At 40.9% G+C, this 21567-nt stretch overlaps 1 protein-coding gene across 1 annotated transcript in view; it reads right to left on the reverse strand.

Moving 5' to 3' along the window:
- Nucleotides 1-21567, reverse strand: part of PLCH1 (phospholipase C eta 1) — a 227451-nt gene that overhangs the window by 39038 nt on the left and 166846 nt on the right. The window contains 2 exon segments of the mRNA XM_017847382.1: nucleotides 1150-1257; nucleotides 20793-20964. Of these exon segments, the coding sequence (XP_017702871.1) occupies nucleotides 1150-1257; nucleotides 20793-20964 (280 nt within the window).

Genomic DNA, 21567 nt, shown 5'->3' on the forward strand with positions numbered 1-21567 from the left:
TTTTTAAGAAGGCAGAATCATAGTCCTGATGTCTAGAGGACTAACCTTTTCTGTAGAAATAAAATTCTATACCAAACTATCATCAGCGTGTGCTACTCTCAGGTTGCTGTGTGATTCTAGCAATCATATGAGTTATAAAAAGGAGCAATGAGGCATCTTTTTAAGTCTTATATTTCTCTCAGGTTTGAATTTCCCTTGGATCACCTGGCTAAATGATGTTTTCCTTTTCTTTTTTTTTTCTTGTTTTTGAGATGGAGTCTCGCTCTGTCACCCAGCCTGGAGTGCAGTGGCGTGATCCTGGCTCACTGCAAACTCCTCCTCCCGGGTTCACATCATTCTCCCACCTCAGCCTCCCGAGTAGCTGGGACTACAGGCGCCCACCACCACATCTGGCTAATTTTTTGTATTTTAATAGAGACGGGGTTTCACCGTGTTAGCCAGGATGGTCTCGATCTCCTGACCTTATGATCTGCCCTCCTCGGCCTCCCAAAGTGCTGGGATTACAGGCGTGAGCCACCGCGCCCAGCCTGAATGATGCTTTTCTACAAAGGAGGCTCCTTCATCTAGAAAAGGGGGCTGATGCACCAAGCAAGTAAGAAACTATTCTATGCCACTTTATTGAAGACTTGGCAAATTAAAGATTTAGCGAAGAGGTCCATGTCTGGAAGGGCTTGGAAATCCCTCTGGTACAAGGTACATTTTCTTAAAGAGGGGATGGGCATCCCAGAGAAGCAGGCCCACATGCAGGTGGGGTTCCTCCAGCCAGCCTTGACAGGGAGCATGGTGGGGCTACTAGCATGAGGTAGGGAAGGCAACGCTAAAGTAAAGCCAGCTTTTATTACCAAAGACAGTAACTTTTTCAACCACAATTTGATTTTTGAATCTGTAACAGGAAATTGATCCCTGGAGAGAGGGTTGAATGAATTAATCACTAAAATTCCTTTCAACACTCAGACACAAGAATCATTGAATCATTCATTCAACAAACATTTGAGTGTCTGTGTGCCAGCAAACAAAGTAATTTTCAATGAATATCCTTTCTACACCACAGCCACTGTAATTGTGAGGCCTCCAACACAGTAGCGACTTGGAACTCCATTGTAATACAGCATATCAGGGATAAAAAACATGGTCATGTCTGCAACTTACATAATGGAGCTTGAATTTGCACTCGTCTTCAATTTCATCTGCACTGTCCTCATCGGAAACTTCTCCTTCCTCTGCATCATCCCCAAGATGATAAGGCAACTTCTTACCCTGAAATGGAACAAAACATCCCATTTTAAAATGAGAATAAATTCACAATAGCCAAAAGGTGGAAGTAACCCAAGCATCCACTGACAGATGAAAGGATAAACAAAATGTGTATGTACATTCAATGGAATCTTAGCCTTTAAGAAGAAGGAAATTCTGGTACATATTACAAAATGAATGAACTTTGAAGGTATTATGCTGATTGAAATAAGCTAGACATAAAAGGAAGTGTATTGTATGATTCCATTTATATCAGATTCATAGAGGCAGAAAGTAGAATGGTGATGGCCAAGGGCTGAAGGTAGGAGGGTATCGGGAGTTGTTGCTGAATGGGTATAGAGTTTCACTTTTACAAGATGAAGAGTTTTGGAGACTGGCTGCACACAGTGGGAATGTGTTTAATAGTATTGAACACACTTTAAAAAGGGTTTACTGTATACACTTAAAAATAGTTAAGATGTTAGATTTTAGGTCACATGTAGTTTACGACAATTAAAATCATTTTGAAAAGTAAAACTGAAAATAAAATGTTGTATCATTAGCTAATCATTACTTCAGACTGACTAGAAAGCAGACAGTTTGAATTAGGGGCAAAATAAGGGGGAGTGGAGATTTTCAAAAAAGGGAAGTCTTCTTAGTTTCAATTAAGTAGAATGAATTAGAGTTACTATAGTTTAAAAAATCAAACCAGGCTTCTATTCAAGAATAGATGACTTGGAACCTGGAGCCAGGCGCAGTGGCTCACACCTGTAATCCCAGCACTTTGGGAGGCTGAGATGGGAGGATCACTTGACCCTAGGATTTCAAGACCAGCTTGGGCAACAAAATGAGACTCTGTCTCAACAAAAAATCAAACAATTTGCTGGGCATGGTAGCACGTGCCTATGATTCCAGCTACACAGGAGGTTGAGGCAGGAGGATGACTTGAGCCCAGGAGGTTGAGGCTGCAGTGAGTCATGTTTGTACTACTGCACTCCAGCCTGGGTGACAAAGTGAGAAATCCCCTCCACCAAAAAACAAGATGACTTGGCTGGGCATGATGGCTCATCCCTGTAATCCCAACAGTCTGGGAGGCCAAGGCAGGAGGACTGCTTGAAGCTAGGAGTTTGAAAACAGTCTGGGCAACATAGTAAGACCCCATCTCTACTTTTATTAAAAATTTAAAAATAGAATAGATGACCCATCACAACAACTACCACTCCATCCCATTATGTACAACTGCTGTGGTGTGAATGCTGGTGTCCCCCAAAATCCATGTATTAGAACCTAATACCCCACCCATATGATAGTATTAAGAGGTGAGGCATTTGGGAAGTGATTAAGTCATGAGGGCTCCAACAAGCTCCCTTGCCCCTTCTGTCATGTGAGGACAAAAAGTAGGTACTATCCATGAGAAACAGGCCCTCACCAGATGCCAAATCTGCCATCAACTTAATCTTGGACTTCCCAGCATCTAGATCCAAGAGCAACGAATTCTGTTGTTTACAAGTTGCCCAGTCTAAGGTGGTTTTGTTATAGCAGCCCAAAGGAACTATGACAACAACAAGCATGCTAATGTCCCTCAGAGCAGCTTATTCACCTAAGCAGGTTACATGCCTCCTTAACAATTATGCCTCACTTTGCATTTAGCAAGCCCCTCTTTCACAGACAATGCAGCGAGACTCCTGCCCAGCTTGAGCACCTCCCCGAGAACCAGGCCACTCCTGACTTACTCAATAACACACTTTAAAACGAGGGGCTTTTGACAGGGAACATTCTTACAAGATATTAAGACAATTAAGTTACAGAATTATATATACAATATTATCTCAGTGATTAAAAAAACAGCAAAAAAGTCTAAAAATAAATATGGTCAATTGTTAAGGGTAATTACCTCTTTGTAACAGCACTATGAGTGAAATTTACATTTTCTTTTCCTGCATTTCTCAAATTACATTCAAAAATAGTAAATGTAAACTAAAAGGATAGCAGGGGTAAGGCCCAGGGGTCTGAGAAAAGCTTTGAGGGCAGCTATCTGTATTAGTAAGGCGAGCAGCTATCTGTATTAGTAAGGCTTCTTACTACAAGCAGAAAGGAATATTTATTACCAAAATACTGAATTGCTTCCAGAATCAGAGGGCGGGAGGTGGGGCAGAACCAGGCTTTGAGGCTAAGAGGGCAAGGCCACTGCAGTAGGCAGCCTCTAAACAATAGTACAAATGTCTCCTGTCTCAATATTCACATCCTTCTGCAATCCCCTCCCTTTGAGAGTGACCTGGACCTAGTACCCCACTTCTAATGAACTGAGTACAGCAAAAGTGATGGAAGGTCACTTCTGAGATCAGGTTATAGAAACACTATACCTTCTTGCTTGCTTCCCCAAACTTCTCTCCTTTCCTGGAGCTCGCTCTCTCTTTCTCTCTCTTTCTCTCTCTCCATCTCTCTCTCCATCTCTCTCTTTATCTCTCTCTCTCTCTCTCTCTCTCTCTCTCTCTCTCACACACACACACACACACACACACACACAGGTGTTGTGAGCTGTGCTATGGAGAGACCCACATGGCAGGGAGGTGAGAGAGGCCTCAGTAGTCAACAGCCTGAAAGGAACCGAAATGTGCCAACAACAACCACTAAAGTAATCTCGGAAGCAGAGCTTCCCTCAGTCCAGCCGTGAGATGACTGCAGCCCCAGAGGACACCTTAATTACAGCCTCAAGAGAGACCCTGAGCAGAGGACCCAGCTAAGCCACATCCAGGTTCCTGACCTACAGGGGCGGTGGGAATATTCAACGTTTTAAGTTGCCAAATGTTGGGGTAATTTGCTACGCAGCAATAGACACCTAACATAAGCACCAACCAAAATCATGGGGCAGAACAAATCCACTGAAGATACCATTTCCAACACAACTAAGCACAGAGATAGAGGCTTTCACTCCATCATCCACACAATGGACATCAGGACTACTGCCAGAAGTGCTGCCATGGGCCCTAAAGGAAGCTGCCAGCATGTCCACCCCACTCCCTCCACCCCCAGGATGGGTTCAACTTGGTCCCACTTTCCTACTGTAGTTTCTGCTTCAATGTCTGGGACATGTTCACTTGATTGGTGGCTTCTAGATGGGGTGCCCACATCCTAGCCCTAAGAAAGGCTGCAAAAGCAAACTTTGAGCTCCTCTAAGGGAATCCCTTAAAACACAGCAATGGAAACTTCCTTAAACATGGAAGGATGTTCACATGCCTGACAGCCAAAATAATGATACATTTATAAATATCATCCCAGGCTGATCTCTAAACTCAAGTTTCAGTGACTTTTAGTATTCCTGCTCTCCACACCACCGTTACCTCTTTCAGAATTCTGTATCCCCCTCTTACCCACTTCCTACCTCCACAGGGCTACCAGCTTAGTCGGATGTTCGGAGAAATGTCTTTCCCAGTTTTCCCACACCTTCCTTGATACCCAAAGCTCTTGACCTTGAGTCCTCACCACTAGTGACAGTTTCAAAGCTGGATAAACCATTTATGTAATGAAAGCATAATCTATATTAAGAATCTAAACAACTGGGATTTAGGCAAATATTTTCTTCAACTTACAGAAGGGAATTTGTAAGATTAAAAAGTTGAGGCCGGCCAGGCACAGTGGCTCACACCTGTAACCCCAGCACTTTGGTAGTCCAAGGGAGGTCAGTGGATCACCTGAGATCAGGAGTTCTAGGCTAGCCTGGGCAACATGGTGAAACCCCGTCTCTACCAAAAATACAAAAATTAGCCAGGTGGTGAGCCCTGTAATCCTGGCTACTCGGGAGGCTGAGGCCAGAGAATCGCTTGAACCTGGGAGGCAGAGGTTGCAGGGTGCCAAGATCGCCCCACTGCACTCCAGCCTGGGTGACAGAGTGAGACTTCATTTCAAAAAAAAAAAAAAACAGTTGGGGCCAGGCATAGTGGCTCATGCCTGTAATCCCAGAACTTTGGGAGGCCGAGGCAGGCAGATCACCTGACATCAGGAGTTCAAGACTAGCCTGGCCAACATGGTGAAACTTCATTTGTACTAAAAATACAAAAATTAGCCAGGCGTGGTGGCAGGCACCTGCAATCCCAGCTATTCACGAGGCTGAGGCAGGAGAATCGCTTGAACCCGGGAGGCAGAGGTTGCAGCGAGCCGAGATTGCACCATTGTACTCCAGCCTGGTTGACAGAGCGAGTGTCTCCCCAACAACAACAACAAAAAATTTGGTATCTAATTTGTGTATCATTAATAACAAGGCAGCTCAGAATCAAAGCATTTATTTCTGTATATTATTTCAGGTCCTATTGATACAGAAAGCTCCTAAAATCAGTTTATTTTCTATTTTTCTTTACTTTAGGAGCACTTGTAGGGTAGTTATAATATGGTAGCACCAGAAACAAGGTATTCAATTAGGAGGTGACCAGACATACTCAGAAACAAGATATCAAGATATCAACTTTCTTCGTTTATTCAGAATCTGCTTTGTTTTAGGTACCATGGCAGACAGCAAGATGAAACTGTACCCAAGACATTTAAAAGGTAGTAGTAGCAATTCCCTCTTTTGAAACAGCATAAAATAGCATAAAAACCAATATATGTTTGTAAATGTTCTACAGAATAGAAATAAATATGAAAAATAATATCACCAAGAAAAGAATAATAATAATCCTCAACTGATACACATCACTGACAGCACTGACTAGAAAGGAAAGTGTAACTGTGAGGAGCAGGTGGTGCTGAGCAGGTAAGGACACAGAACTAAGCTTCCACTCCCCTTCATCTGAGGGTGGTGTGAGGTGAGGGAACAAAAAGAAGAAGCTGCATCCCAGAGTATTCATAAGACACGTTAATTTTCAGTCCTTTAAAAATCTAATTAAAAGACCTTGCATTATCAGAGCCCTATTTTGGTCAGCTTTTCCAGGCTGGCAAATATTTTATCCAGGCAGATAGAGAGAAAAACAATGCAAAGGAACACTGTTTTTCAAGGCCCCTTTTCAATGGTGTTACTCCAAAGGAAAATTATAAAATAAATTTAGATAGCACTTTATATGGCTTAACTAATTTAACTGTGGTCCAATAATGATGTAAATGAAGAATGATCCAGGTGTCTTCCAGAGGTCCCTTTCTGATCTACATATATTTCATGCAGCAGTTACACTCTAGAATTAATTTGTCTGTGGTATATGGAAATATTGCTAGAGATTGGACTGGAAGCATGGTTACCTCTCGGCTTCAAAATATCTGGCTGCACAGCCCCAGGAGAATGGAGACAACTCTGTGATTCACATCTGTAAAAGCAGGAAACTTGGACCACACAGCTAAAGTTATTTCAGCAAAAAGAGTCTATGGAATATTACTATTTGTTATTTTTTTCTCATAAGCAATGTTTTGTTTACAGGCATACCTTAGAATTATTATGAATGTGGTTTCAGATCACTGCAATAAAATGAATATCACAATAAAGAGAGGCACATGGATTTTTTGGTCTCCCAGTGAATATAAAAGTTACAATTATGCTATACTATAGCCTATTAAGTGTGCAATAGTATTATGTCTTAAAAAAGTATATACCTTAATTTAAAAATATTTAATGCTATAAAAAGCTAATGATCATCTGAACCTTTCGCAAATCGTAGTCATTTTGCTGGCGGAGAGTCTTGCTTCAGTGTGGATAGCTGCTGACTGATCAGGGTGGTGGTTGCTAAAGGTTAGTTGACTGTGGCAATTTGCTTCTTTTTTGTTTTGTTTTGTTTTGTTTTGAGATAGAGTTTCGCTCTTGTTGCCCAGGCTGGAGTGCAATGGTGTGACCTCGGCTCACTGAAACTTCGCCCCCCGGGATTCAAGCGATTCTCCTGCCTCAGCCTCCCACATAGCTTGGATTACAGGCATGCACCACCAGGCCCAGCTAATTTTGTATTTTTTTAGTAGAGATGGGGTTTTACCATGTTGGTCAGGCTGGTGTCGAACTCCTGACCTCAAGTGATCCACCCGCCTTGGCCTCCCAAAGTGCTAGGATTACAGGCATAAGCCACCGCACCTGGCTGGCAATTTCTCAAATGGAACAAAAATTAAGTTTGCTCCATTGATTGACTCTTCCTTTCACAAAAGATTTCTCTGCAGCATGTGATTCTGTTTAATAGCATTTTACCTACAGCAGAACTTCTGGCAAAATTGGAGTAAATGCTCTCAATCCTTCCTGTTGCTTTATCAACTAAGGTTTTGTACACCTTAAGAACCCACTTGCTTTGCTTATTCATATAAGTAATTCCTCATCTATTCAAGTTTGATCATCAGATTGCAAGATTGCAGCAATTAAGTCACATCTTCAGGCTCCACTTCTTTTTTTTTTTTTTTTTTTTTTTAGATGGAATCTCACTCTGTCACCCAGGCTGGAGTGCAGTGGTGTGATCTCAGCTCACTGCAAGCTCCACCTCCCAGGTTCACACCATTCTCCTGCCTCAGCCTCCTAAGTAGCTGGGACTACAGGCGCCAGCCACCACGCCCAGCTAATTTTTCTGTATTTTTAGTAGAGTCGGGGTTTCACCGTATTAGCCAGGCTGGTCTCGATCTCCTCACCTCGTGATCTGCCCACCTCGGCCTCCCACAGGCTCCACTTCTAATTCTAGTTCTCTTGTTATTTCTAACGCATCTACAGTGACTCTCTCCATTGAAGTCTTGAACCCCTCAAAGTCATCCATCAGGATTGGAATCTTCTTCTTCTAAACTCCTGCTAATAATAATCTGTTGACCTCCTCAAAAAAATCGCAAACGTTCTTAATGGCATTTAGAATGGTGAATCCTTTCTAGAAGGTTTTCAATTTAGTTTGCCCAGACTTATCAAAGGAATCACTATTTATGGCAGTTATAGGCTTACAAGTATATTTCTTAAGTAATAAGACTTGAAAGTCAAAATTATACATAGAACAATGAGCTACAGAATAGATGTTGTGTAGCAGGCATGAAAACAACATGAATCTACTTAAACATCTCATTAGAGTTCTTGGGTAACCAGGTGCATTGTCAATGAGCAGTAATATTTTGAAAGGAATCTTTTTTCCTGAACAGTAGGTCTCAACAGTAGGCTTAAAACATTCAGTAAACCATGCTGTAAAAATATGTGCTGTCATCCAGACTTTTTCATTCCATTTATACAGTGCAGGCAGAGTAGATTTAGCATAATTCTTAAGGGCCATAGGGGATGAAAAATGAGCCCCAGCTTCAACTTAAAGTCATTAGCTGCATTAGCCCCTAACAAGAGACTCGGTCTGTTCTTGACGCTTTGAAGGCAGGCATTTACTCCTCTCCAGCTATTAAAGTCCCAGATGGCATCTTCTCCCAATATAAGACTGTTTTGCTTATACTGAAAATCTGTTGGGCTGGGCACAGTGGCTTACGCCTGTAATCCCAGCACTTTGGAAGGCCAAGGCAGGCAAATTCCCTGAGGCCAGGAGTTCGAGACCAGCCTGACCAACATGGTGAAACCCATCTCTACTAAAAATACAAAAATTAGCTGGGTTTGGTAGCATGTGCCTGTATTCCCAGCTACTTGGGAAGCTGAGGCAGGAGAATCACTTGAACCCAGGAGGTAGAGGTCGTAGTGAGCCAAAATTGCACCACTGCACTCCAACCTGGGTGACAGAGTGATACTCCATCTCCAAAAACAAAAAGAAATCTGTTGTTTAGTGTAGCCGCTTTCATCAATTATCTTAGCTAGATCTTCTAGATCCCTTGCTGCAGCTTCTCCACCAGCACTTGCTGCTTCACCTTGCACTTTTATGTTATGGAGATGGATTCTTGCCTTAATCCTCATATACCAAACTCTGCTAGCTCCAAACTTTTCTTCTGCAGTTTCCTCACTTCTCTCAGCCTTCACAAAATTGAAGAGAGTTAAGTCCTTGCTCTGGATTGGGCTTTGGCTTAAGAGAATGTTATAGCTGGTTTGATCATTTATCCAGACAACTCAAACCTTCTGTCTATCAGCAATAAGTTAAGGCTATTTTGCTTTCCTATCATTTGTGTGTTCACTGAAGTAGCACTTTCAATATTCTTCAAGAACTTTTCTTTTGCATTCACAAAATGGTTAACTCTTGGGTACAAGAGGCCCAGCTTTCAGTCTGTCTTGTTTTTTAACACGTTTTCCTCACTAAGCTTAATCATTTGTAGTTTTTGATTGAAAGTGAGAGACATGTGGAGATGCCAGAGTAAAATGGCAGCTAAGAGGCAGGACTAACTTGCAGCTCCCACTTGGACAATGGAACAGCATGTGGAGACTCGCACCGTGAACTTGTGCTACAAGAACTACTACAGGAACACACCAGGAAAACCGAAAGAATTCACAGACCCTTTGAAGGAAGCAGACTGCTGTTCTAATCTCTGTGAGACAGTTGAAAAACTGTGAGTGGCCAAAGTGTGAGGGGGAAAGATCCACCCTCGAACATACATCCTAACTGGGGAACCTGAAAATCTAGATCACAGGTGATATGGTTTAGCTATGTCCCCACCCAAATCTCATCTTGAATTGTAATCCCCATATTACCCACGTGAGTAGGGAGAAACCTGGTGGAAGGTGATTGGACTATGGGGGCGGATACTCCATGTTGATTTTGTGATAGTGAGTGAGTTCTCACAGGATCTGATGACTTTTTAAAGACCTCTTCCCACTTCACTGCTCACTCTTCTCTCTCCTGCCATCTTATGAAGAAGGTGACTGCTTCCTCTTCACCTTCTGCCACGATTGTAAGTTTCATGAAGCCTCCTAGCCATACTTCCTGCCAAGCCTGAGAAACTGTGAGTCAATTAAACCTCTTTCCTCTATAATTACCCAGTCTCAGGTATTTCTTTATAGCAGTGTGAAAACAGACTGATAGAGTAGATTGGTACTGCAGAGAGTTGGGTACTGCTATAAAGACACTTGAAAATGTGGAATTGACTTTGGAACTAGGTAACAGACAGAGGTTGGAACAGTTTGGAGGGCTCAGAAGAAGATAGGAAGATGTGGGAAAGTTTGGAGCGTCCTAGAGACTTGTTGAATGGTTTTGACCAAAATGCTCATAGTGATGTGAACAATGAAGTCCAAGCTGAGGTGGTCTCATATGGAGATGAGGACCTTTTTGGGAACCAGAGCAAAGGTCACTCTTGCTATGCTTTAGCAAAGAGACTGGTGGTGCCCCTGCCCTAGAGATCTGTGAAACTTTGAACTTGAGAGAGATGATCTGAAATTGGAACTTATGTTTAAAAGGGAGGCACAGCATAAAAGTTTTGGAAAATTTGCAGCCCGATGATGCGATAAAAAAAGAAAAATCCAGTTGGGCATGGTGGATCATGCCTGTCATCTCAGCACTTTGGAATGGCAAGGCAGGTGGATCACCTGAGGTCAGGAGTTTGAGACCAGCCTGACCAACATGGTGAAGCCCCGTCTCTACTAAAAGTACAAAATTTGCTGGGCATGGTGGCACATGCCTATAATCCCAGCTACTTGGGAGGCTGAGGCAGAAGAATTGCTTGAACTCAGGAGGCGGAGGTTGTAGTGAGCTGAGATCATGCCATTGCACTCCAGCCTGGGCAACAAGAGCGAAACTCCATCTCAAAATAAAAAAAGAAAGAAAAGAAAAACCATTTTCTGGGGAGAAATTCAAGCTGGCTGCAGAAATTTGCATGAGTTAAAAGGAGCTGAATGTTAGTCACCAAGACAATGGGGTAAATGTCTACAGGACATGTCAGTGAGCTTCATGGCAGCAGCCCCTCCCATCACAGACCGAGAGGCCTAGGTAGAAAAAATGGTTTCGTGGGCCAGGCCCAGGGCCCTGCTACTGCTCTGTGCAGCCTTGGGACTTGGCACCCTACATCCTAGCCGTGGTTAAGAGGGGCCAACATATAGCTCAGGCTATTGCTTCAGAGGGTGTAAGCTCCAAGCCTTGGAAGTTTCCACATGGTGTTGGGCCTGCAGGTGCACAGAAGTCAAGAACTGAGGTTTGGGAACCTCTGCCTAGATTTCAGAGGATATATGGAAACACCTGGATGCCTAGGCAGAAGTATGCTGCAGGGGTGGAGCCCTCAAGGCAGTGTGGAAGAGAAATGTGGAGTTGGAGCCCCCACACAAAATCCCCACTGGACCACTGTCTAGTAAAGCTGTGAAATGAGGGCCACCGTCCTCCAGACCCCATAATGATAGATCCACTGACAGCTTGCACTGTGTGCCTGGAAAGGCTGAAGACGCTCAATGCCAGCCTGTGAAATCAGGTGGGAGGGGTGTTGTACCCTGCAAAGCCACAAGAGTAGAGCCACCCAAGACCATAGGAGCCTACCTCTTGCATCAGCGTGACCTGGATCTGAGATACAGAATCAAAGGAGATTATATTGGAGCTTTAAGATTTAATGAGTGCCCTGTTGGATTTCAACTTGCATGGAGCCTGTAGCTCCTTTGTTTTGGCCGATTTCTCCCTTTTGGAATGGGAGCATTTATCCAATGCCTGTACCCCCATTGTATCTTTGAAGTAACTAACTTGCTCTTGATTTTACAGGCTCCTAGGCAGAGGGGACTTGCCCTGTCTCAGATGAGACTTTGGACTTGGACTTTTGGGTTAAGGCTGGAAAGAGTTAAGACTTTGCGGGAATGTTGGAAAGGCAAGATTGTGTTTTGAAATGTGAGGACATGAGATTTGGGAGCGGCCAGGAGCAGAATGTTACTGTTTGGCTGTGTTGCCACCCCAATATCATCTTGAATCATAATCCTCACAATACCCACATTTCTTGGGAGAGAGCTGGTGGGAGGTAATTGGATCATGGGGGCAGCTTCCCCATGCTGTTCTCACGATAGTGAGTTCTTATGAGATCTGATGATTTTATAAGAGGCTCTTCTCCCTTCACTGTTCACCCTTCTGTCTCCTGCCACCTTGTGAAGAAGGTGCCTGCTTCCTCTTTGCCTTCTGCCATGACTGTAAGTTTCATGAGGCCTCCTAGACAGGCTTCCTGTTAAGCCTGTGAAACTGAGTCAATTAAACCTCTTTCCTTTATAATTACTCTGTGTCAGGTATTTATTTATAGCAGTATGACAATAGACTAATAAAATGAGAGAAGGATTTGGCCTTACCAAGAGCTGAAACAAATTTGGAAAGCTGAGCAAAATATAAAGGTAGAAGCAGCAGAAGGAAGAGACCTGTGGGTACTCCCAGTACCCAGGGAAACCACCTCTGACTTTGTCTCACAGGGGTCTTTGGGGAGGCTACCAGTGGAACTGGTGAAGGAATACAGAGAGAAGGAAACTTCGAGATGAACTTTGTAATAATTACAACCAAGCATAAACATGTATGGGCAGAATCTGGGGGCAGTGACTGGAGCTAACAGGAAGTGCAGATGTGAGCACAGAGGCCATGGCAGGTGGGGAGGGGTGGAGCCTGAAAGTCCTGCTTGCTTTCTCAGTGGGGAGGCTTGTAGCCTGGGGCAAGATCTCAGCTCTGCTCACGAGCTGCCTGGAGATAAACGCTGCCTGGAGATAAACTCGGTGCTGGTGGTGGGAATGAGACTGGCCTTGCTGGCTGAGTGGGAACTAGGTGAGGCCTGTCACTGCCAGCTTTCCCCACTTCCCTTCTGACCTGTATGATGCAGCAGAGGCAGCCATAATCCCACTGGGAACATAACTCCACTGGACTGAGAACCACAGTCCTAGCCCCCACAGCAGCCACAGCAAGCCCTGCTCAAGGAGAGTCTGAGCCTAGACACGCTTAACCCTGCATCCAACTGATGGTCTTTTTTTACCCACCCTGGTAACTGAAGACAAAAGACATAATCCCTTGGGAGCTCTATGGCCCTGCCCATTGCCTGAGAAACCCAAATATATATCCAGGTGACCTTAGGGCAAGCTTGTATCAGCTGATGATCTCTTAAAAGTGCCACCTCCTGGCTGGAGGACAACCAACCACTAGCATAACCAGCAGTCGAGAAAACCAGCACACTAAACAAAACTACAACCAAGGACCCTCACAGAGTCTACTTCACTGCCCTGCTACCTCCACCAGAACACATCTCCATGGCTGAGAGACCTGAAGACAGATCACATAATAGGACTCTTTGGAGACATTTCTGAGTACCAGGCTGGAGCCTGGTAGCCCCGCTGGGTGGCTAGACCCAGACGAGCAATAACAATCACTACAGTCCAGCAATCAGGAAGTCCCATGCCTAGAAGAAGTCAGAGGGCACCACATTAGAAGACCACCCTGTGGGACAAAAGAATCTGAACTGCAGCCTTTGAATCCCAGATCTTCCCTCTGACATAGTCTACCCAACTGAAAAGGAACCAGAAAACCAGTTCTGGCAATATGAAAAAGCAAGGTTCTCTAACACCCTCAAAAGATCACAATACCTCACCAAGAAAGGATCCAAACCAAGAAGAAATCCCTGACTTGCCAGAAAAAGCATTCAGAAGGTTGATAATTAAGCTACTCAAGGATGCACCAGAGAAAGGTGAAAAACAATTTAAAGAAATTCAAAAGTAATGCAGACTATGGATGAAAAAAAATCCAGAGAAATACACAGCATCAATACAAAACAATCACAACTTCTAAAAATTAAAGATACTCTTAGAGAAATGCAAAATACACTGGAAAGTTTCAACAAAAGAATCAAACAAGTAGAAGAAAGAACTTCAGAGCTTGAAGACAAGGCTTTTAAATTAAACCAATCTGACTTTGTCTTTACAAAGAAAAAAGAATTTAAAAAAGGAACACAGCCCGGAAGAAGTTTGGGATTATGTTAAATGAACAAACCTAAGAATAATTGATGTTCCCTGGGAAGAAGAGAAATCTCACAGTTTGGAAAACCTCTTTGAGGGAATAATTGAGGAAAACTTCCCTGCCTTTGCTAGAGATCTAGACATCCAAACACAAGAAGCTCAAAGAACACCTAGAAAATTCATCACAAAAAGATCATCACCTAGACACACAGTCATCAGGTTATCTAAAGTCAAAATGAAGGAAAGAATCTTAACAGCTGTGAGACAAAGGCATTAGGTAATCTATAAAGAAAAACCTATAAGATTAAAAGTAGATTTCTCAGCCAAAATCCTACAGCTAGAAAGGAATGGGGTCCTATCTTTATCCTCCTTAAAGAAAATAATTATCAGCCAAGAAATCTTGTATCCAGCAAAACTAAGCTTGATAAATAAAGGAAAGATAAAATCCTTTTCAGACACACACAAAATCCAATTTCAGATCACAGACAACAAAATGCTGAGAGAATTCACCACTACCAAGCCAGCCCTACAAAAAAAAAAAAAAAAAAGCTAAAAATTCTAAATCTTGAAAGAAAATCTCAGAATACACCAAAATAAAACCTCCATAAAGCATAAGTCCCACAGGGCCTATAAAACAATAACAAAATGAAAAAAAAAAGATATTCAGGCAAAAAAACTAGCAAAATGAATCGAATAGTACCTTATCTCTCAAAACAAATTTTGAATGTAGATCGTCTAAATGCTCCACTTAAAAGGCACAGAATGGCAGAATGAATAAGAATTCACCAACAAAATAGCCGCTGTCTTCAAGAAACTCACATAAGATATAAGGACTCATAAAGTAAAGGGGTAGAAGAAGATATTTCATGCAAATGGACAAAAAAAGTGGGTAGGAGCAGCTATCCTTATATCAGACAAAAACAAACTTTAAAGCAACAGCAGTTAAAAAAGACAAAGAGGGACATTATACCATGATAAAAGAATTAGTCCAGCAGGAAAATATCACAATCCTAAATATATATTCACCTAACACTGGAGCTCCCAAATTTATAAAACAATTACTACTAGACCTAAGAAATAATATAGACGGCAACATAATAATAGTGAGAGACTGCCATACTCCACTAACAGCACTAGACAGGTCATCAAGACAGAAAGTCAACAAAGAAACAATGGACTTAAACTATACCCTAGAGCAAATAGACTTAGCAGATATTTACAGAATATTCTACCCAACAACGGCAGAATATACTTTCTATTCATTAGCACAGGAAACATTCTCCAAGACAGACCATATGACAGGCCACAAAACAAGTCTCAACAAATTTAAGAAAATCAAAATTATAGCAAGTACTCTCTAGGACCATGGTGGAATAAAATTGGAAATTGACTCCAAAAGGAACCCCAAAAAACAAGCAAATTACATAGAAATTAAATAATCTGCTCCTGAATAATTGTTAGATCAACAATGAAATCAAGATGGAAACTTAAAAGTTCCTTGAACTGAATAATAGTGACACAACCTTTTAAAATCTCTGGGATATAGCAAAGTGATGCTAAGAGGAAAGTTCATAGCATTAAATGCCTACATCAAAAAGTCTGAAAGAGGACACAGACAATCTTAGGTCACACCTCAAGGAACTAGAGAAACAAAAACAAGCCAAACCCAAATTCAGCAGAAGAAAAGAAATAACAAAGATCAGAGCAGAACTAAATGAAATTGAAACAACAACAAAAAATACAAAAGATAAATGAAACAAAAACCTGGTTCTTTGAAAAGATAAACAAAACTGATAGACCATTTACAAGATTAACCGACAAAAGAAGAGAGAAGATCCAAATAAGCTCAACTAAAAACAAAATGAGAGATACTACAACCAACATCACAGAAATACAAAAGATCATTCAAGGATACTATGAACACCTTTACATGAACAAACTAGAAAACCTAGAGGAGATGGATAAGTTCCTGGAAATATACAATCCTCCTAGGTTAAACCAGGAAGAAACAAAAACTCTGAACAAACCAACAACAAGCAGTCCGACTGAAATGGTAATTTAAAAAATTGCCAACAATAACAAAACAAATGCCCAGGACCAGATGGATTCACAGCTTAATTCTATCAGACATTCAAAGAAGAAATGGTACCAACTCTATTGAAAATATTCCAAAAGACGAGGAGGAAAGAATCCCCCCTAAATCATGCTATGAAGCCAGTATCACCCTAACACCAAAACCAGAAAAGGACATAACAAAAAAAAGAAAACTACAGACCAATATCCCTGATGAACATAGATGCAAAAATCCTCAATAAAATACTAGCTAACTGAATTCAACAGCATATCAAAAAGATAATCTGCCATCGTCAAGTGGGTTTCACATGTACAAGTCAATAAATGTGATACACGATATAAACAAAAACAAAAATCCCATGATCTCAATAGATGCAGAAAAACATTTAACAAAATCCGGCATCTCTTTATGATTAAAACCCTCAGCAAAATCGGCATAGAAGGGACACACCTTAAGGTAATAAAAGCCATCTCTGACAAACCCACAGCCAACATTATACTGAATAGGGAAAAGCTGAAAGCATTCCCCCTGAGAACTAGAACAAGACAAGGATGCCCACTTTCACCACTTCTGTTCAACATAGTACTGGAAATCCTAGCCAAGGCAATCAGACAAGCGAAAGAAATAAAGGGCTTCCAAATCTGTAAAGAGGAAGTCAAATTGTCACTGTTTGCTGATGACATGACTGTATACCTAGAAAACCCTGAAGGCTCATCCAAAAAGCTCCTAGAACTGATAAATGAATTCAGTAAAGTTTCAGGATACAAAATCAATGTACACAAATCAATAGCACTGCTATACACCAACAACAACCAAGTTCAACCCCTTTTACAATAGCTGCAAAAAATAAAATAAAATACTTAGGAATATATCTAACCAAAGAGGTGAAAGATATCTACAAGGAAAACTACAAAATAATGCTGAAAGAAATCATAGATGACACAAACAAATGGAAACACATTCCATGTTCATAGATGGGTAGATTCAATATTGTGAAAATAACCACACTGCCAAAAGCAATTTATAAATTCTATGTAATCACCATCAAAACACCATCACCATTCTTCACAGAACTAGAAAAAAAATCCTAAAATTCATATGGAACTAAAAGAGGGCCTGCATACCCAAAGCAAGACTAAGCAAAAAGAACAAATTTGGAGGCATAACATTACCTGACTTCAAACTATACTATAAGACTATAGTCACCAAAACAGCATGGTACTGGTATAAAAATAATCACATAGACCAATGGAACAGAATAGAGAAAGAAAGCAAAATACTTACAGTGAAGTGATCTTTGACAAAGCAAACAAAAACATAAAGTGGAGAAAGGACACCATATTCAACAAATAGTGCTGGAATATTGGTAAACCACATGTAGAAGAATGAAACTGGATCCTCATCTCTCACCTTATACAAAAATCAACTCAAGATGGATCTAAGACTTAAATATAAGACCTGAAACCATATACATTCTAAAAGTTAACATTGGAAAAACCCTTCTAGACATTGGCTGAGGCAAAGACTTCATGACCAAGAACCCAAGAGTGAATGCAACAAAAACAAAGATAAATACATGGGAATTAAATAAACTAAAAAGCTTCTGCATAGCAAAAGAAATAGTCAGCAGAGTAAACAGATAACTCACAGAGTTGGAGAGAATCTTCACAAACTATGTATCTGACAAAGGACTAATATCTCCAATCTGCAAGAAACTCAAACAAATCAGCAAGAAAAAAATAATACCATCAAAAAGTAGGCTAAGGACATGAATAGACAATTCTCAAAAAAAGATATACAAATAGTCAACAAACATATGAAAAAATGCTCAACATCACTAATAATCAGGGAAATGTAAATCAAAACCACAATGTGATACCACCTTACTCCTGCAAGAATGGGCTATAATCAAAAAATCAAAAAATAATAGATGTTGGCGTAGATGTGGTGAAAACAGAACATTTTTACACTGCTGGAGGGAATGGAAACTAGTACAACCATTATGGAAAACAGTGTGGAGATTCCTTGAAGAGCTAAAAGTAAATATTTTCCTCTTGGTAGATAGCACTCCTGAGTATCTACCAAGAGGCAAAGAAGTCTTTATATGAGAAAGACACTTGTACATACATGTTCTTAGCAGCACAATTCACAATTGCAAAAATATGGAACCAGTCCAAATGCCCATCAATCAACAAGTGGATAAAGAAAATGTGGTATACATATATACACCATGGAATACTACTCAGTCATAAAAAGAATGAAATAATGGCATTTGCAGCAACCTAGATGGAGCTGGAAACCATTATTCCACGTGAGGTAACTCAGGAATGGAAAACAAAACATATGTTCTCACTTATAAGTGGGAGCTAAGCTATGAGGGCACAAGGGCACAAGAATGATATAATGGACTTTGGGGACTCAGAGGGGAAGAGTGGGAGGGGGTGAGGGATAAAAGACTGCTCATTGGGTACAGTGTATACTGCTCAGGTGACAAGTGCACCAAAATCTCAGAAATCACCACTAAAAAACTTACCCATGTAACCAAACACTACCTGTTCCCACAAAACCGATCAAAATAAATAAATATTTTTTAAAAAGTAAGAGACATGTGAGTTTCCTTTCACTTGGACACTTGGAAGCCATTGCAGGGTTATCAACTGGCCTAATTTCAATACTGTTATGTCTCAGGAAACAGGGAGAAATGAGTGGGAGAGAGATGGGGAATCAGGTGGTCCATGGAGCAGTTAGCACACACACAACACTTATCAATTAAGTTTGCCATCTTATATAGGCAGGGATTATGGCTCCCCAAAACAATTACAATAGTGACATTAAAGATCACCGATCACAGATCACCATAACAGATACAATAATAATGAAAAAGTTTTAAATAGAGCAAGAATTACCAAAATGTCACACAGAGATACAAAATGAGCCCATACTTTTGGAAAAACAGTGCCGAAAGACTTGCTTGACATAGAGTTGCCACAAACCTTCAATTTGTCACACACACACACACACACACACACACACACAACATGGAGTGTCTGTGAAATGTAATAAAGCAAAATACAATAAAATGAACTTTGCCTGTATTTTATCGGAAAATGTACACATATATAAATGTGTATGCATGCATGATTGGAACATATGTGTGTAAGTGTTGTAATAATAAACAACTTGTCAATCTCCAAAGCGGTAAGTAGTCACAGAAATTCTGCCTTTTCAATCAGAGATTGCTCTCATACTAAAGGAACACAAGAAATCAGTTGTCTTGTTTTCTTGTTTTTGCTTTAAATGAGGTTGTGCTGGTCCGCAGATCCAGGCAACTCTTTAAAGTCTAAACAAAATTGCTACTAGCAAATGGATCTCAGATTCTCTAGAAATACTTGCAGTTCACATTGCTGCCACCCTTTCCCACGAGTGCCTCAAACTTTCTGCCTCTGATTCGTCCCTATGCCATAAGCCGTGGGATATTCTGTGTCAAATAACTCAAAGCCCAGTTATGCAGAGGAGACTCAAATTAGTCCACATTAAATATCCAATGTAAGTTCCACTGTACAAAAGAGAAAGATTTCAATCAAATGAATTTATTCTGCATTTAACGTCCTGACTGCTGACTAAAGAACATTTAGGAAGTAGAAACATTTACAAGGTTATAAAGATGACATTTCATTTTCTAACCCAGAAATCAATTTTTTCTATAAAATTTTGCTTTAGCAAGACTTGGGCAAATTGGCCTTCATGTTATCTCTTGCATTATGTGGAGCTTTTATTCCAAATATTTTTATGCATATAAACGCCTAGCAATACCTTTTTGATGTATTCAGAATCTATAATTTCATTTAATTGGTAGAAAACAGGTTTTGACCAATTCTAAGAATGAATATGTCCCATCTTTTCCATGTGCTGCTCTCCCTTAAAGCCTCAGTTGAAGTCCTACCATGAAATTACACTGTCTCCTTGACTTTCCTACTCCTCCTATATGGTATTTGTTTTTTCATACACACCTCTTTTAAGTAAAATATAACCCAGTTTGAATCTTAATTGCTTTTCTTTACATTTTTAATCACAAAATCATGTGGCCACCCAAGGTGGTTTTAGTACAAACACTGAAAACTCAAAGAACTGTCTTTCTGGCTATTCCTTGCATGAATAATATTTATCGTAGTAAGCTTCCTCCCTCAGAAAATCTGTTTATGAAATGTCATTCTGTTCACCTACTGCTCTTTCACATATATGTGAGTCCTATGGGGCATTATGTCTGTGCCTATGTTCCTCTTTGATGTGAGCTCTTCTCACTTGCATAACCAAGACTGATCAACCGTGAAGCTTTTTTTTTTTTTTTTTTTTTGACAGATAGTTATTGGAGCTTGAAATGAGAAAAAAAATCTAAAAGAACTTCTTTCAGATATGGATACAAGGAGCCTTCTCCTTTCCTGAACCTCATGCTCCTACACACACATTTCTCTCTAGTGTCAACTATTACAGACTAAAATATCAAACATTTGGCTTACAGTATTGATGTTTTCACTCCATAAGTACAAATCTCAGAATATGTGCTCAGTCAACAATAAGCTTCTTCTGAAGACACGACTATAAATACACTGGAATAAGGAGTATACGTAGATATAGACAATCCTTCATGTATTGATTCTAATTATTTTTCTCCCTTGAAACCAGTTTTTATTCTTTAAGGGAGGGCAGGCTTAGCTGATAATGAATGTCTTTTATTGCATTACTTGAAGTAATTACCTTCACCAGAATTTTGCCTTTCAAACTTTGAGGGCTTGGAAGCTGCTTGCACTCCCCTGTATCAACAGATGACAGGTCCAGTTTGTCTCGGAATATTCCTTTCAGGTACTGAGCAATCTTCCTTTGCTGCTGGATACTGCAGTGATTCTCGATAGACAATATAACCGGAAACCTGAGAAAAGAGCAACACATTCCAGAGGAGTCAGGTGCAGGCAACTCACAGGGATTTTTGAAAATGATTCAGTATTCATTGTGTTGTTACAATCCTAGTGACAGTATTTGCGATACTGCTGATGATTAAAATGCTTCTAAAATGAGAAAAATTAGAAATGCATTTAAAAAATTCCTCTGAGCAAATATACTTTGCTAAGCATAATGGCTGAACAAAATACCAGTCCACATGGGATGGCTTTTCTAATATTTTGCATCAGGAAAAAATGGCAGATATATTATGTTTCTTTTAAAAGAAGAGAAAATTTTAAAAGAGATGAGAAGTCTAAAGAAAGTAAACTCGGTCGGGTGCGGTGGCTCACGCCTGTAATCCCAGCACTTTGGGAGGCCGAGGCGGGCAGATCACAAGGTAAGGAGATCGAGACCATCCTGGCTAACACAGTGAAACCCCATCTCTACTAAAAATACAAAAAATTAGCTGGGCGAGGTGGCGGGCGCCTGTAGTCCCAGCTACTCGGGAGTCTGAGGCAGGAGAATGGCGTGAACCCAGTAGGCGGAGCTTGCAGTGAGCCGAGATCATGCCACTGCACTCCAGCCTGGGCAA

The sequence above is a fragment of the Rhinopithecus bieti genome, unplaced genomic scaffold (assembly GCF_001698545.2).
Source record: "Rhinopithecus bieti isolate Rb0 unplaced genomic scaffold, ASM169854v2 scaffold_28987, whole genome shotgun sequence".
NCBI lineage: Eukaryota > Metazoa > Chordata > Mammalia > Primates > Cercopithecidae > Rhinopithecus > Rhinopithecus bieti.